The sequence below is a fragment of the Struthio camelus genome, chromosome 5 (assembly GCF_040807025.1).
Source record: "Struthio camelus isolate bStrCam1 chromosome 5, bStrCam1.hap1, whole genome shotgun sequence".
Lineage (NCBI taxonomy): Eukaryota > Metazoa > Chordata > Aves > Struthioniformes > Struthionidae > Struthio > Struthio camelus.
The window spans coordinates 76,673,848-76,687,555 of record NC_090946.1 but is presented as its reverse complement, the minus strand read 5'-3'; the positions used below and the strand labels follow the sequence as shown (position 1 = coordinate 76,687,555).

At 45.6% G+C, this 13,708-nt stretch overlaps 1 protein-coding gene across 3 annotated transcripts in view; it reads left to right on the top strand.

Annotated features, from left to right (window-relative positions):
* Positions 1–12,374, top strand: part of PRKCH (protein kinase C eta) — a 167,380-nt gene extending 155,006 nt beyond the window's left edge. For 2 of the 3 annotated variants that reach the window (XM_068947359.1, XM_009670698.2), the window contains exons 13-14: positions 6,086–6,229; positions 7,649–8,665. In XM_068947359.1, the coding sequence (XP_068803460.1) occupies positions 6,086–6,229; positions 7,649–7,795 (291 nt within the window). In that variant the 3' untranslated portion in view covers positions 7,796–8,665. Of the gene's footprint in view, positions 1–6,085; positions 6,230–7,648; positions 8,666–10,049 lie in introns of those variants that run through there. The other variant, XR_011141702.1, reaches the window with a different exon arrangement.
* The last annotated feature ends 1,334 nt before the right edge of the window (positions 12,375–13,708 follow it).

The following is a 13,708-nucleotide window of genomic DNA, read 5'->3' as shown; positions in this document are numbered from 1 at the left end:
CTTCTGGAGGGTGATGGGATCCTTGCCCAAGAGAGCAAAAGACAAGGCAGGCCCCAAAGAGCAGCTTTTTAAAAAATAAAAATAAAAAATAAAAGCTTCTATGCTATGCAAATGCCTCATGGCTTCCAGTCATTAAAAATAATACAGATGTGAACAAATGGAGCCGTAGAGCCATCTTTCTTCTCCTTTGTTAGGGGCAGATGGAGAGTAATGAAACCCCTTCCTGCTGGTTTCTTCGCCTTACAAAATAGGCGACCAAGCTGTTTGCAGCAACTGCAGCGTTCAGTCAAGAGATTCGTGGAGGGAAGCCTTAATTAGAGTAATTGCTCTATTTATATAACGATTCCCTTTTGTCTGAGATCAAATAGATCTTTGAGAAATCTTATTTCAATTAGAGTTAATTTCTGCCCTGTTAGTCTAGCTCATGAATCTTAATGAATGCGAGTGTGTTGGGTATCTCCCGATCTCCCTGCTCTCCCTCATTACTAGAGGGGAGACTGTGGGGAGACTGTGGGGCTGTAAGTATTCTGCACTGCTGCTTTTCCCTTTGCTGTGTCTCTCGTGTTGCTAGTAGCAGGCAGGAAATATGCCCAGTGCAACAGGGCCCTGATGGGAACTGACTCATCTAAGGCTTTCTTTAATACACAAAATAACAATTTCTCCCTCTTTGAGATGGCTGTCGATGTGAAGGGACTGACTGAGCAGAAAGTTTTATTTCTCCTCCTTCCTGAAGTGAATTCCTTTTATGCAAGGGTCTGGGTTTGTTTGCGTTTCTCTTGAACATGATGTAATTTTATATAATCAATTCGCTATGTTATTACATATAACACAAATAAGATAACATAAAAACCTATCAGGGATGGTGATATTGAGCAAAAAGTGAACTTGTACATTCAATGAAGCTAATGCTTGGAAGCATCTGTTTAGTGCAAACATCTCTTCAGACTTTTAAGCCATTAGACTTATTTGCAAACTGTGCCCCTTGAGACGGGAGTTGCAACGCTGCATGCAAGCAGCACCTGAGAAGTCCAGTGCGGGCTCCCACGCAGGCTGGGATACCTGGAGCCCTTCCCATGCCATTACAGCAGGTCGAGGGGAGGATCTGTGCAGGTCTCCTCTGCCACAGCAACAGCTGGCTGGCCCTATCACCTGCTGCGGTCTGGGCTCTGAGGGGTGACGCAGTTTTTTCCCCAGTGGTTGGCACTGTTACTTCTGCATTTTTTCCTTGTAACTTCACTGGTCCTCCGTGGACTGCTCTCCAACTCGTAATTTCTTGTCGTGGCTTGCTGCGTTTTCTTTCAGTCAATGTTTTCCAGTGATTTCATGAAGTCATGTTTCTGGCTTATTCCAGCTGCTGGTTTTGGCTGAGGTGTTGTTGAGAAGGTTAGCTGAGGTCAGGGTGAGTTTCACTCGCGTTTGCTGCTCAGCAAGCTTGGGTAGCCCAAAGGGGCCCGATCTGTGGATGTTCCCAAGGGGCTCTTTACACTGGGAGTGAGGTAATTCCCCGTGGTTGGAAGTGACCATGGGGGAGAGGGCTTCATGGCCTGGTCCAAGTTTAAGAATGATTGCCATTGGTTTTGCAGGGAGGTGTTTTGGATTTGGGTGATTGCGTGCTTCCTTTTGCTCAGGATCATCTCTATTTTGCTTTGTTGTTGCTCTTATTGGATTTTTTTTTTTCCTCTGTATATCTTTGTTGCGTTCTGTGTGCCAGGGTTTGAGATTCACGCTGCGTTTTGGATTTTCATGCAAACTTAGAGATGCTTAATAAACGTTAAGAGATGACATTTTGCCATGAAGATGTTTCTCCTGAACATCATCTTTCATCACCTGCAAAAACATTGGTGGATTGTACTTGGAAGGGCACTTAGGTTGTCCAACCTGAGTCTAGATGTGAAACAAGAGTCTGCCGCTGGCCTTTCTATGGATGTCGGGAGAGGCCAACGCTTTATAAGACTTTTTGCAGCTCCAGAGTTTGGCCATTTCTGAATGTAGCCCTAGGGATCAGGCAAAAGATTACCTGCACTTCCAAAATGCTTTCCTCTGCACAGCATGCATGTGTGCAAAGACTAGCATCTGAGTGTTCTGAGCAGACGGCTTTATTCTGCTGCTGTTTGGTTCAGAAGTGCTAGAAATAAAGTTGGAAACATGGATATGGGCTTCAATTAGTTACTTCAGAGATGAAGGCTGGGTTTATAATTAAGTTTCTCAGAAATCCCAAGTTCTTTGCTTTGCCAGCAGCACCATCGGATACTAGAGGCATCATAAGATAGGCCTTCAGATGCTACTGCATTGTGACAAAGAAATGCCAGTGCTGCCTATAGGGAGAGAGAAAAGGGTTCATGAACTGTTAAGCCTTTAAGAGGTCATTGGTTTGCTTGTTTGTTTGAAATCCTGCACAACACAATCTTTATTATTGTGTCCCTTTCTTTGTCAAGACAATAATTTCTGGTGAATTCAAATAGGGTTGGGGAGTGTTAGCCTATTCACTTGGAGAGGAATTGGCTTCAAAAATTTCAGCTTTTAATTTTACATACCTCATACAATAGGGCACGTAACTCTGTTTCAGTGCAAAATATCAATACTCCCTCAGTTGGAGTCACAGTTTGTACACCTGTTTTTCTACCTAATTGCCAAAAAAAGACTGGAGTCATTTCCCAAATGCCCAACCTTCACCAGGCTGTGACAGACCTACTCTTTCCAGAACTCACAAGGATATTTTTTGTAAGGGAAGAGCAGCAACGATTAATCTCACGTTTTCTGTCACAGCCCTTGGATACAGAGGTGTGTATGCATCTCCACAGGTTGAGGAGCCTGCTAGGGTGCTCTGGCTGCCTGGAGTACAGGAACATATTTCATGTACTGGACAATGACATTTAAAGGCAACATTTTCATTAGCAGCTCCTGTGCACAGAGGCAATCAAGAGGTCTCAGGGCCAGGCACAGTACATTTATCAGGAATGGACCTTAACAATAAGAGACCGTCTTTTGAAGTTATATCCCACTTTGTTGAAGCAGAATATTATGAGTTAGACTCCCATGAACGGGAGGCCTCTTTCTACTGCTTTGATACTCTTTAGAAGGCATGATTTATACTCACTGTCAAGGCCCCATTAGCCTGCTTTAGGAGTTTGGTGTGTCTGAGAAACAACCTATTAGAAGTTTAGAGAAACCCGGCCAAAATGGTTTATGTTGCTGATGGGTCACTACAGCCTTTGGTATCCTTGTGCTTCAACACCTTGTTTTTATAGACCAAGACAGGCAGCAGCACTGAACGCATGCAGGAGAGCTGAGGGCAGTCCAGTTTGATCAGGCATCCAATAGCTCAGCTCCCTTCTGAGGAGAGGATTAATCCAAAGGTTTTTTGTGGCAGCCCAGCATCACTCTCAACAGTGAAGTTCGCTTCTTCCTCGGCCAGCTGGGGGACAGATTTGAAGCATCGCTCTCCTCCTGCTCCCTTTGGGCACCAAACGTGAGCTAGATAACACCTAGGGTTGCCCAGTGTCTGGTGGCAACTGAGGTGTCTCAGAGTGCAAGTCCAATGCATAAATTGGAGCTAATTGGTAGAATCTGAACGATCATTTTGTTGTGACTGATTGTTCAGAGCGCAAAAGAGCCCACCTTAAGGGATGGCCCTTGGCTAATCCTCATTGTCCTAACAAAAAGGGTTTTTTAAGCAAACAGGAACGCGTTTACGTTGGCTCTATTTGTTGCGTCGGATGCCTTCACTTGGTGCAACTTTGGCGTCATGTTAAATAAAGCAAGCAAATAGGAATGTAAACACGCTCTTATTTCTTAGGGCTCTGGACTGGTTTAGGAAATGGGCAGTCTAGTTTAGGTTTTAGTCTTTTATGTCTTGAGCATGAATAGGTACCTGAGCGGAGCATGTTACCAGCCATTTCCAGAGATTTTTTTTTTCCCCCTCCCACATTTAGCAAAAGTCTCCTGACCTACTGCCTCCTCCTTTACACCAGGAAACATGGGACTTATTCCCAGCTCTTTCTCTTCTTCTGTTTATTTTGTCTTTTAGAATGTTTTGGTCTCTACCACTCCCAGCACCAAGGAGCTCTGGTCTTGTTCAGGCTTTCTAAGTGTTCCAGCAATGCAAATAAAAATTAAAGTGAGGTTCAGATATCCCTCTGTGAGGACAAAGTAGCCAGGCAGGGTATTTCTAGAGAAAGACTGGGTTACCGGAAGATTTCTGGCCTGTTTTGCAAACCAAAGAAGTTTAGTTAAGACGTGCAAAGACTTGTCTGATGTCTAAGTGATTTTTGGCTTGACCCATTTCTCGTTTGGAAACCAACTTGTTGTCTGGGGATCAGAATCTCACCGAAATCTCAGTGCAGAGTCTCTGTTTTGGGGTTCTGCTGGTAGAAAGGGAGAAAAGCAGGTTGAAAGGGTCGGGGCGTCACAGGAAGGAAGATAGTAGTTCTTTGGGCCAACCCTGGAAACACTGCGTGACTGAAGAGTCAGAGGGAGCACATGAAGATGTCAGCCAGAGAGCCCCATGTTGGCTTTTCTCCTGTCTGGTAACTGCTCTTACGAATCTGGATTCACTCAGCAGCACTTTGTACTGCTAATTTTTGGTGGGACAGCGGAAACCAGTTCTGCTGTGGGAAATCCTGTGGCAATACAGGTCTTCAGAGAGGGCAGGATGCCAGATGGGAGCTCAGTTTTTGTGCTAGAGTCGGCAGAGTCTGGGGTCCTGTAAGGTCTCCTAACTGCAGATGCCCCATCTACTTTGGCTCTGAAGCCCCCTCTGTATGAGAGATGTGGGGAGGACTTCTAGAATGAATTTAGCAACCTCTTTCTTCTCCCCATCGCCTTTTTCTGTAGAGAATGACTAGGCCTTTTATCCACTTTTCCTAGGAAAACATGTAACTTCTGAAAAGCTCCTACAGGCAGAATCAAATTGGTTTCTCCCTGCACTCCCCTCATTTTCATTTCCCTATTGCCGAGATGCAGCAGAGTTGGTCATTCCAGAAACAGTGACCGATTGTCTAGTTTGGCTGGTTCAGCTGTTTGCTAAACATAATGCTCTTTCATCTTCGAGGAAATCGTCTGGACACCTCCACCAGAGTGGAGCTTGCTTTATGCTGCTGTTTCAATAGGCAAATAAAAGCAGCTATTTTCCTAGTTTAAACATAACCTGATTTCTCTAATGAATTAGGAATACTTGAGGGGAGGGAGAAGGTGGTCGGAGGTTTTTTTTTCTGAGTGTTTAAAGAGCTATAATCTAAATTAACAAATAACCTAGTTCTGCTGCTGCTGGGGGAAAGGATTCCCCTCCTCCCCACTGTTCCCCGTCCCCCTTAGAAATCTCTGCAGCACTCACTTCATCATTCTTGTCAGGATCCAAAGGGCACACGCCAAAGCCCCCTCGCACTGGATGATCCATGGCTTTTCTGGTTGATCTCTAGCAAATCAAGGGCCCCTTGGCTGAAGTAGGAGGTTTCTTTTCTCTAGTAACACAGTAAGAATATTACAAAAGCAAATCCTCTTTTAGAGTTTCACCAGACAGAAAAGAGACAGCCACCTGTAAGGATTTATTTCTTCAGGGTTTGGGGGGGGTCTCTCGAAGTCAGCGCCTTGCTCATTCTCTGCCTCCTGAGATGACAGGAAGGAAAGCGTAGGTTTTTGGCTTTGCTGCAGCAGGCTGAGGTTTAGGAAAAAGACACAGCTCAGGACTGACTCCGGTCCAGAAACTGACTGACTGAGCTGCATTTGAGAGAGAAATAATATTCCTGAGAAATTAATGCATAAATAACTCCCCCGCCCCCCACCCCCCAAACCACTGGGCAACATTTCTAATGTTGCAAATGATGCACTTCAACTTTCTTCTGTTATTGTGGTAACCAAGGATTTGACCGAAATAAAAAGGACCAAGGAGAAATACACCCAGGCTTCCTCCTCTAGAGAATGAGTCAAGTTCCTTGCATGCGGTTCCAATGCAACGAAACTGAGAAGTCTGGCCAGCAACTGGGTTCAACAGGAAAGCTGAGGACAAGCTTTTGTGTGCCTGCTAATAGGTCCTTCTCCCGCGGCCCTGCCGGATGGGAGGAAACAAACAGCCTTTTTTGTTTTGCAGTTTATGACGAAGAACCCCAACATGCGGCTGGGCAGCCTGGCGCTGGGCGGCGAGAGCGCGATTCTGCGGCACCCCTACTTCAAAGAGCTGGACTGGGACCTGCTGAACCAGCGCCAGATGGAGCCACCGTTCAGGCCCCGAATTGTACGTGGGAAGGAAAGGGTCCTGGGTTGTTTCTTCTGGGTTCATTAAGCAAGTTTTTTCCCATGAAGACAGGAAGGGAGGTGGAAGAAGGGCAAGCTTGAATCTAAAGCTGTGGCCTGGGACCTAGGAGGTGAGGTCTGTGGTCTTGGCTTGGCTGCTGGCTGCCCACATGATGTGGTTACGGGCCACTTTCTGCCTCGGTGCTGGATTTTCAAAGGCAGCTCAATACCAGATGATGCAGGTTTGCAAAAGGAGCTGCAGGCAGGTAGACACTTAACTACGTTTTGTCTTGCCTTGAATATAAAACGTGGTAAGCAGTCCTCATTCTGCCCGCTCCCCCTGCCTATTCAGGATTGGGCTATCTCTTTTTGGTCTGCCTGTACAGCACCCAGAACAGTGTTCCCTGCTCAGGCCACCGCAGCCGAGTGGTTCAAATTGCAGACAGCCCTGCAGAGGATGCAGTACTGCCCCTTTTCCAGTGGTATCACACAGCCCAAAGGATGTGATGTGACCGAGTGCTGCTCCCCATGGAGAGCCTTTCCAAGGTCATCTCTGTAGTCTCCCTGCCTTTGAAATTCTCAGCCAGAGAGGCTGAGCGGCTTTGCCTCGTGCTGTGGTTACTCTGCAAACTTTCAGTGGCGGTGGTCGACCCAGTCCTGCTCCCTGGAGTTCAGTGGGTGCAGGATCAGGCACCCAGGGGAACTCCAGCAGCTCAGGACCAGGCTCTGGAGTTTCTGACTTGACTTGAATCAAAGGCTAAGGGAAGCTCCTCATTCCCCCATGAGCTTGTCAGGAGCTGAGGACATTAGACTGTGGTGTCAATGAAACATCTCATTCTGGATGCAGGAAAAATACATGCCTGGTCAAAATGTGCCACAAATCCAGTTTGTGTGTGTGCATTGTAAGCAGCCCCACTTTGTACCATGCAGGTAGGTGTCTGTCTTCCCGTGGCCTAGTAATTCACTGTTGGGCAAGTTTAGCGGGTCGCACATACAGGAGTATATCCCCCCAAGAAAGCCAGCTGAGACGCTCAGCAGATAAGGAAGGGCTGTGTGGAGTCAGCTAATTGGAAGCACTGCTGCTAACTACTTTGAACGGCTGGGTCTGGGCTGACATTTGAGGAACGGGACTGATCTATGTCCAGGCAGACCACGCTTCAGAGGTGGTGTCAGTTAAATCGGAGAGGGTTTCGTCTGCTGCAAGCCTGCGGAGGCTGTAGCAGGCTTTATCCTGTCAGAGGCTCTGGCGGGGGCATGCAGCTCCTCCCAGCCCAGCCCCAAAAAAAGCTTTCAGTAAGTTCAGTCCGAGTTTTGGAGGTAACTTCATTTCACTCAAGACCAGAGTAAAGTTGCAGAGTGAGCATCAAGCGGATGATACATGCTTTTGATATCTCTTTCCTTTGTCTTTTCTGTTTGACAGAAATCCAAAGATGACGTGAGCAACTTTGATCCAGACTTTATAAAAGAGGAGCCCATTCTGACTCCCATTGAAGAAGGAATTCTTCCAATGATAAACCAAGATGAATTTAGAAACTTTTCATTCACAGGCCCAGAATTGTCACAATAGCTATGGCTCTGAGGAAGGGCTGCTGAGAGGACTGGGGGGAAATGAAAACCAGGTTTACCAGAAATTTCATTCTCAAGGAGTAACAGTGCACTGACTTTGCATTATGCAGCAGCACCACTGTCAACGTTAACCTTAATGTGAAATTGAAACCTTCCTGTGTCTGTGGGATACATGCAGCTCTTGGATCAAATATTGACAGGGCTGGAACAAACATGATTTTGTAAATAGCTGATGCAGACAGAGAATTGAATGTTGAGCTAGCTGGCTCAGCCTGAATGTCGTTGCTTGCAGCTTGCAGTGGATTTGAAGAGTCAGCGTGAGCATGAAACAAGTGTCTTGCAGCTCTGAGCCAAACAGACTTGTTACAATACTGATCGTTTGCAAGACTATTTTGTGGAATCCCAGCACTGTCCAGCGTTTTGGAGCCGTGATTCAGCATCCCATGGCCTAAGTGAACCAGGTGTTCCTCATGACTTTACCTATTTCTGAAGTATTTATTTCTTTCCAAAGGACAAATGGCTCTCTCTGTCACTGGTTTGGGTTTCCATGTGAAATATTTCATTGTGCTGACTAGCAGAAGGAAAAAACCAAATGCCCTATGCCCCACACAGATTCTTCCAAATCAAAGGGAAGTCACATACTTGTAGTGTTTTACTGTTTGTGCGATATGAAAAGTTTTAGTGTTTGCATTCTGTGAAATGCCTTTTTACATCATGCATCTTCAGTGCTTCTTTCTTTGCCTCCCAGGTGTTTTCAACTACAATGTAACTCGTAAAACCTTACTGTTTATTTAGGCCCATTCTATTTAATTATGCTATACAGAGCCCCTTTTGTGGGTTTAGTGCCTCATTAAAATTTTGATCCGAAGTAGTAGTGCTCAAATTATTTGTAGCATTATTGTGATAGGAGCCAAGAGCTGGCAAGCAGCTTGAAAGCAGAACTGTAAACCAATAATAACATAAGAGGGCAGCTTTCTCCTATGGGAAGAATAGACCTTATCTAAGAAACAGAGTGACTTAGTTTGATTTGGCTTGAAAGGCTTATTACTCACAGGGCACTTCTTATCAGTTGCAGCCTCAAGCCTTTGTCATAGGCAGACTGAGACAATTTTTTTAATGCAGTTTTTAGAAACCAGACGCTAAGTCATGTGCTTTCCTGGGTCTTCAGGAAATAGGACTCTTTCTCTGTAGCTCCCTGGCAGACCTTTGCACCCTTGCTAGGCTTGAGGCCGTTTGTCAGGATTTCAACCTCTTTTTTGGGCCGGTATCAGTTATCGGAGAAGAAGAAGGATTTCAAACCTCTTGCAAAGCTAGTAGCACTAGTCACCTGCTCTAACTCCACAGAAGGGTGAGGTGCAGCAAAGACAGGGACTGTTCTGCACAGACTTGGCACCGCTGTGTAGCCATGGAGGTGGGGAGGGGAGACATAAGCTTTTGTCAAAGAAATCACACTGACACAACCCCAGCTGCAGCACAGACCCACCAGTATGCGTGTGCTCACCTGCTGTAACTGAGGCCAGATTACAAAAAAATAAAGCTAAGTTCCACACACCTGTGCTTTCTTCCCCTCCTCCCCATGCTCTCTAACAGATTGAGTCCTTTTAACCTCTATGCCTAAATTACTTAGGAAGCTAAACGGTCTCCTGAACTGTTTGACAGGCTGGGGGTACAGGTTCACCTACCCTTGGACTCCTTCCACCTTTGTGCTAGTTTTATACCGTTTTTCTCTCTTTCTTTCCTGCATCCCCTATTTCCTGTAAGTGCAGCTTCATCCTCTGGTCTCCTCCCTTCCTTAGATAGCTCCTGGCTGCATTGCTTCCAGCAAGCCTCTCAGCTCTTGACTGGTCTATAGGTCCTCCCAACCCCTCCAAAATGGGACAAGAGAGGAGGAAGGCCAGGATGTGTTAGTGGCAGCAAGAAAGGTGGCTATCCAGAAAAATGATCCAAGATCCAGTAGTGCAGACAAGCTTGAATTGCTTTCTTATGTGGGAAGAAACAGTACAGGGATGAGTGCGTTTGTATGGGTGGGGAGGGGCACTGTGGCACCCTACCCACATGGGTGTTGAATGTAATGTTCACCTGTTTGGTGACTTGAGGCAACTCCTCACTCAGAAGCTGAGCGTTATTGACTGCAGCAGTGCTCTCTTGAGCAGGTGGTGTGACACACCTGGCCACCATGAGTGGGAGTACTGAAATTTCTGTAAGCTACTGGCTATGACTTTTCTGTTGACAGCTTTTTGCCTCTCCCACTGCAGAGGATTGTGAACGACCCCTCCCTCCCTGGAGACTGGTGCAGGAGAATGGTAAGTGATACACTTTTCTGGCAACCTGTTGGAATCATCCCAGGATTTCATTGGCTGTGGTGTTCCTTGGGAACTTCTGGGATGATACCTGCTGGAGAAGCTAGTGCCATTGTGTTGCCTTTGGCATCAAAACCTGTGATCCCATCTCTGCGGCCCCAGGATCTGAGCGCCATTGCTTACCCCACTGACAACGTGAAGAACATGGAATATTCATTCGCCTTTAGAGACCTTTATGCGTGTAGCAGGTCACTCCCCCACCAATCCGTATCCTGAAAGCTTAGGGAATGGAAGCAGAGACAATTCTTTGGGTGTGCCATCAGGATTTTTGTGAATTGTAAATCAGAAAGCTTGTAGATCACTGGAAGATACAAAATGGCGTCTAAGCCCGTCCTAGAGAGCAGGAAAAGCCCCTGCCCTGGCCAGCCAAAGTCTGCTTTGTCCTAGGGTTTGTTAGCTTGGATGGGGTAGGGATGAAATAGCAAAGGGAGAGTCTTCCTCGCTTCACTTTTCATGGATTTCAAGTGGTGTCAGGGTCATTCTACCCCACCGCCATTACCCTCACTGGAAAGCGTGTGTCTGCAGATCCACGTTTGGACTAGAAACCTAATGTTCTGCTAGGAAATAATTGCCTTGATTTTCACAATTTCTCCTGGACCTTGCTTCATTATTTAGAGTAGCTCTTCCCCTCCATTGCCTGCTTGGAACCGTGTGTCTACGCAATGATTTCTGCTGCTCGAGTCAGCAGATCTTGAGTCAGCCACATTTGGCCACATTCCCTGAACTCTGCCATACTTAATAAAGAACTACCATTTCGATTGTGTTCCATCCAGACTGTTGGCATCATGGATGAAGATCAGCTCTTTAAAAAGATCTATGCAACAGCTTTGTTTTTGGAAAAGCTGAATTAGTGTTTACAATGCTATTGAATATGTAAAGAAATGTTGATTTTTAAAACAAAGCAAGGATACAAAAAAAGAAAAAGCTTTTCCGTGAGCTGGTCTGCCAGCTCTTTTGGCTTCATCACTCGCCTGAGTTGGATGTAAGAAGGTTTTAGTCTATTAATTTGGTCCTGGCTTTAGGAATATATTAAGTTGGCAGCCACTGGTTTGTAAGGTTTAAAGCATAAAATGCTTGTGTTTGCTCCAGTGTGAAAACTGGCAATAGAGCAAATTATAATTAGTTCCCTTTGCACTGCTTTTAGTGCTTGCGTGAAAAGGGAAAGTCCCTTTGATGTCTCAAAATTTGTGTTCTGTGCAATCCTTTCATTTTCAAAGAGGTTCATGAAATTTAGCTATAAAATTCAATGGCCTACATCTCATTAAAAGCCTTTGTAAGTTAAGAGTAAGAAGCAGATGGTCTAGAATGAATGGATTAAAATCATCTCGCATCTACTCAGGCTAGCTGTGCTGCCAAAGACATCAATTTTTAATATTGCTGCTTGATAGGCAAAGCAAAAAAAAAAAAATCTCACTAGACTCCAAGTGCTTAAGGGATTTTAAGTTAAAAAAAAAAAAAAGCAATTCTAACTGCTGGCTAAAGATGCTTTGAATGGATTCTCAACCACTGGCACAGGTTCCTTACTCCTTGTGAAGTCTTAAATGGTTTGCAAGAGTATTTTGCCTTTAATCTGAATGCTCTTCCTGCAGCAGTTACTGTTTCTCCATTTGGACGTGAGAGAAGCTCCAGTGGCTGTGGTATGAGCGCTTGATTAGCAAAGCCCAGAGCCAGGAGAATTGGAGGGGATAACGTGTCTGGGATCATCTGTTCTGTCCCCTAGCCAGAAAGAAAATAATTGTTCCCTGCTGCCTGCTCCCTGTTGGTCTGTTCAGCCATTTAGGTCATGAGGTTTCTGTTCCTCCCCAGAGAGGCTGTTTCACACCTCTTACGACTCAGTAAATTTCCTGATATTTGGAAGTGACATGAATGAGAGAAAATTCTATCTTATCGTGCCATGAGGACTCTCATTGGAAGCTGCAAGTCAGGGGTTGTATTACTAAATATATCCAGGGCTGCCAAACCCAAGCATTCAAAAATGATGAGTCAGGTCTTGAAAAATCATGGCTTACTGAGAAATGAAGTTTTACAAAATAATAAATGTCAAAGTCTTTTTCATTTTTTGAATATCTGGATTACGAATATTTTGGCTTCTGACTTGCACTTCTCCACATCAGTAGGAGCTGGAATGTTGTGTAATTACATTTTTTTAGATTAAAGCTGGGGTCCGTTAATTGATGTGAAGCCAGGCCTTGGAGGAAAATGCCAAATACCAATAGATGGGTAATAAAATTGTAAGAACAGACAGAATAGTTTTTACGTATTTTTTCCGTCTCTTCCTATTCTTTATTTGTAGCCACCACAGTGTGCTCCCTTGCCTCCCAAAACATAGACGTGTTTCCTGTCTCAAAGCCCATATCACAGGGCACGTAGTATATCAGGGATTCAGAAGTGAAGAAAGAGAGGAGGAAGGCTGGGGAAAGAATTACGCGTTGTATAGTTGCTGTACTTAGGGCTTGTTCAGCAGTATTTCTGAACTTGTGCATCAGTCCTTGCACAAGTGTGTCACCGTTTGCTTTCTGCGGCCCGTGCTCCCATTCCCCACCTGCCCCGCTGTCTGTCCTGCCTTCCCACCTCATACTCAATGCACAGCACTACGTCGCCCATTGTGCTGCCTGGGGCCATCGCCGACTAGAAATGTCCTGCTGATGGAGTCAAGCCTCTAGGAAGAGCAGGATGTCAAAAAGCGTGGAAGAACAATAAACAGTGCTGGTGTTTGGCTACCGGGACGTCTTCTGGTCATGAAAAAGGTGGTATGGACTCTGGGGCAGCTAGTGTCTAGGTTCGGTGATGTCCATATGTGACCAGAAGCTGTGGGAGCAGGGCAGGCTATCACCCCTCTTATGTCTTGTATTAAATGCTAGGGAAAAGAGGGGACAGGAGAATGTCCTCTGAGAAACGGGATAGCAACTCCAGGTTGTGACCCAAAGGGTGGAGTATTTTTCAGAAGTGCCTAAGGACACTTGTAGGCAACTAGTGGAGACATGCAAGAAAGTTCCTCTTTCATCTCTTCCCCTGCTCCCCTCTGCTCTGGGGAAGACGAGTACTGCTATTGCGTTGGTGAGGGCAGTTTGATCTAGGAGATTCTGGGACCACAAGTCATAGGGATGGTGGGAGCTGGAAGCTGCTGTGGCAAAGGCTTTTGGGAAAAGTTGCTGGGGAACATAACCAAGCCATTTCATCCAAATTAAAAACATAGGACAAGTTTGGGTCAGACAGAGACAGAGGCTTTGCTGTCTGGGCTCCCGCAGGTCACATGTTAGAGCGTGAAGTTTTTAGGCCTGAAATAGTTTTAACTTGTCTGTGGTGTCAGGTCAGCTCTCCTGCTCCAGTTTCAAGCTCCTGCGGCTGTTACTGGCAACAGGTCTTATTAAAGTGGAGATGAGAGATTTTAGCAGTGAGTTGAAGATTGCTCAAAAATAGTGACTCAGCCTCTCCAGTGCTCCCTTCCCCCACTTGTTAAAAAAGAGGGTTTTATTCTTCATCTGGTTTTTCATTTCCAAATGTCTGTTACGGACTGGGGTCACAGTCTCAGTTTTTCTTCGACAATGAGAAGC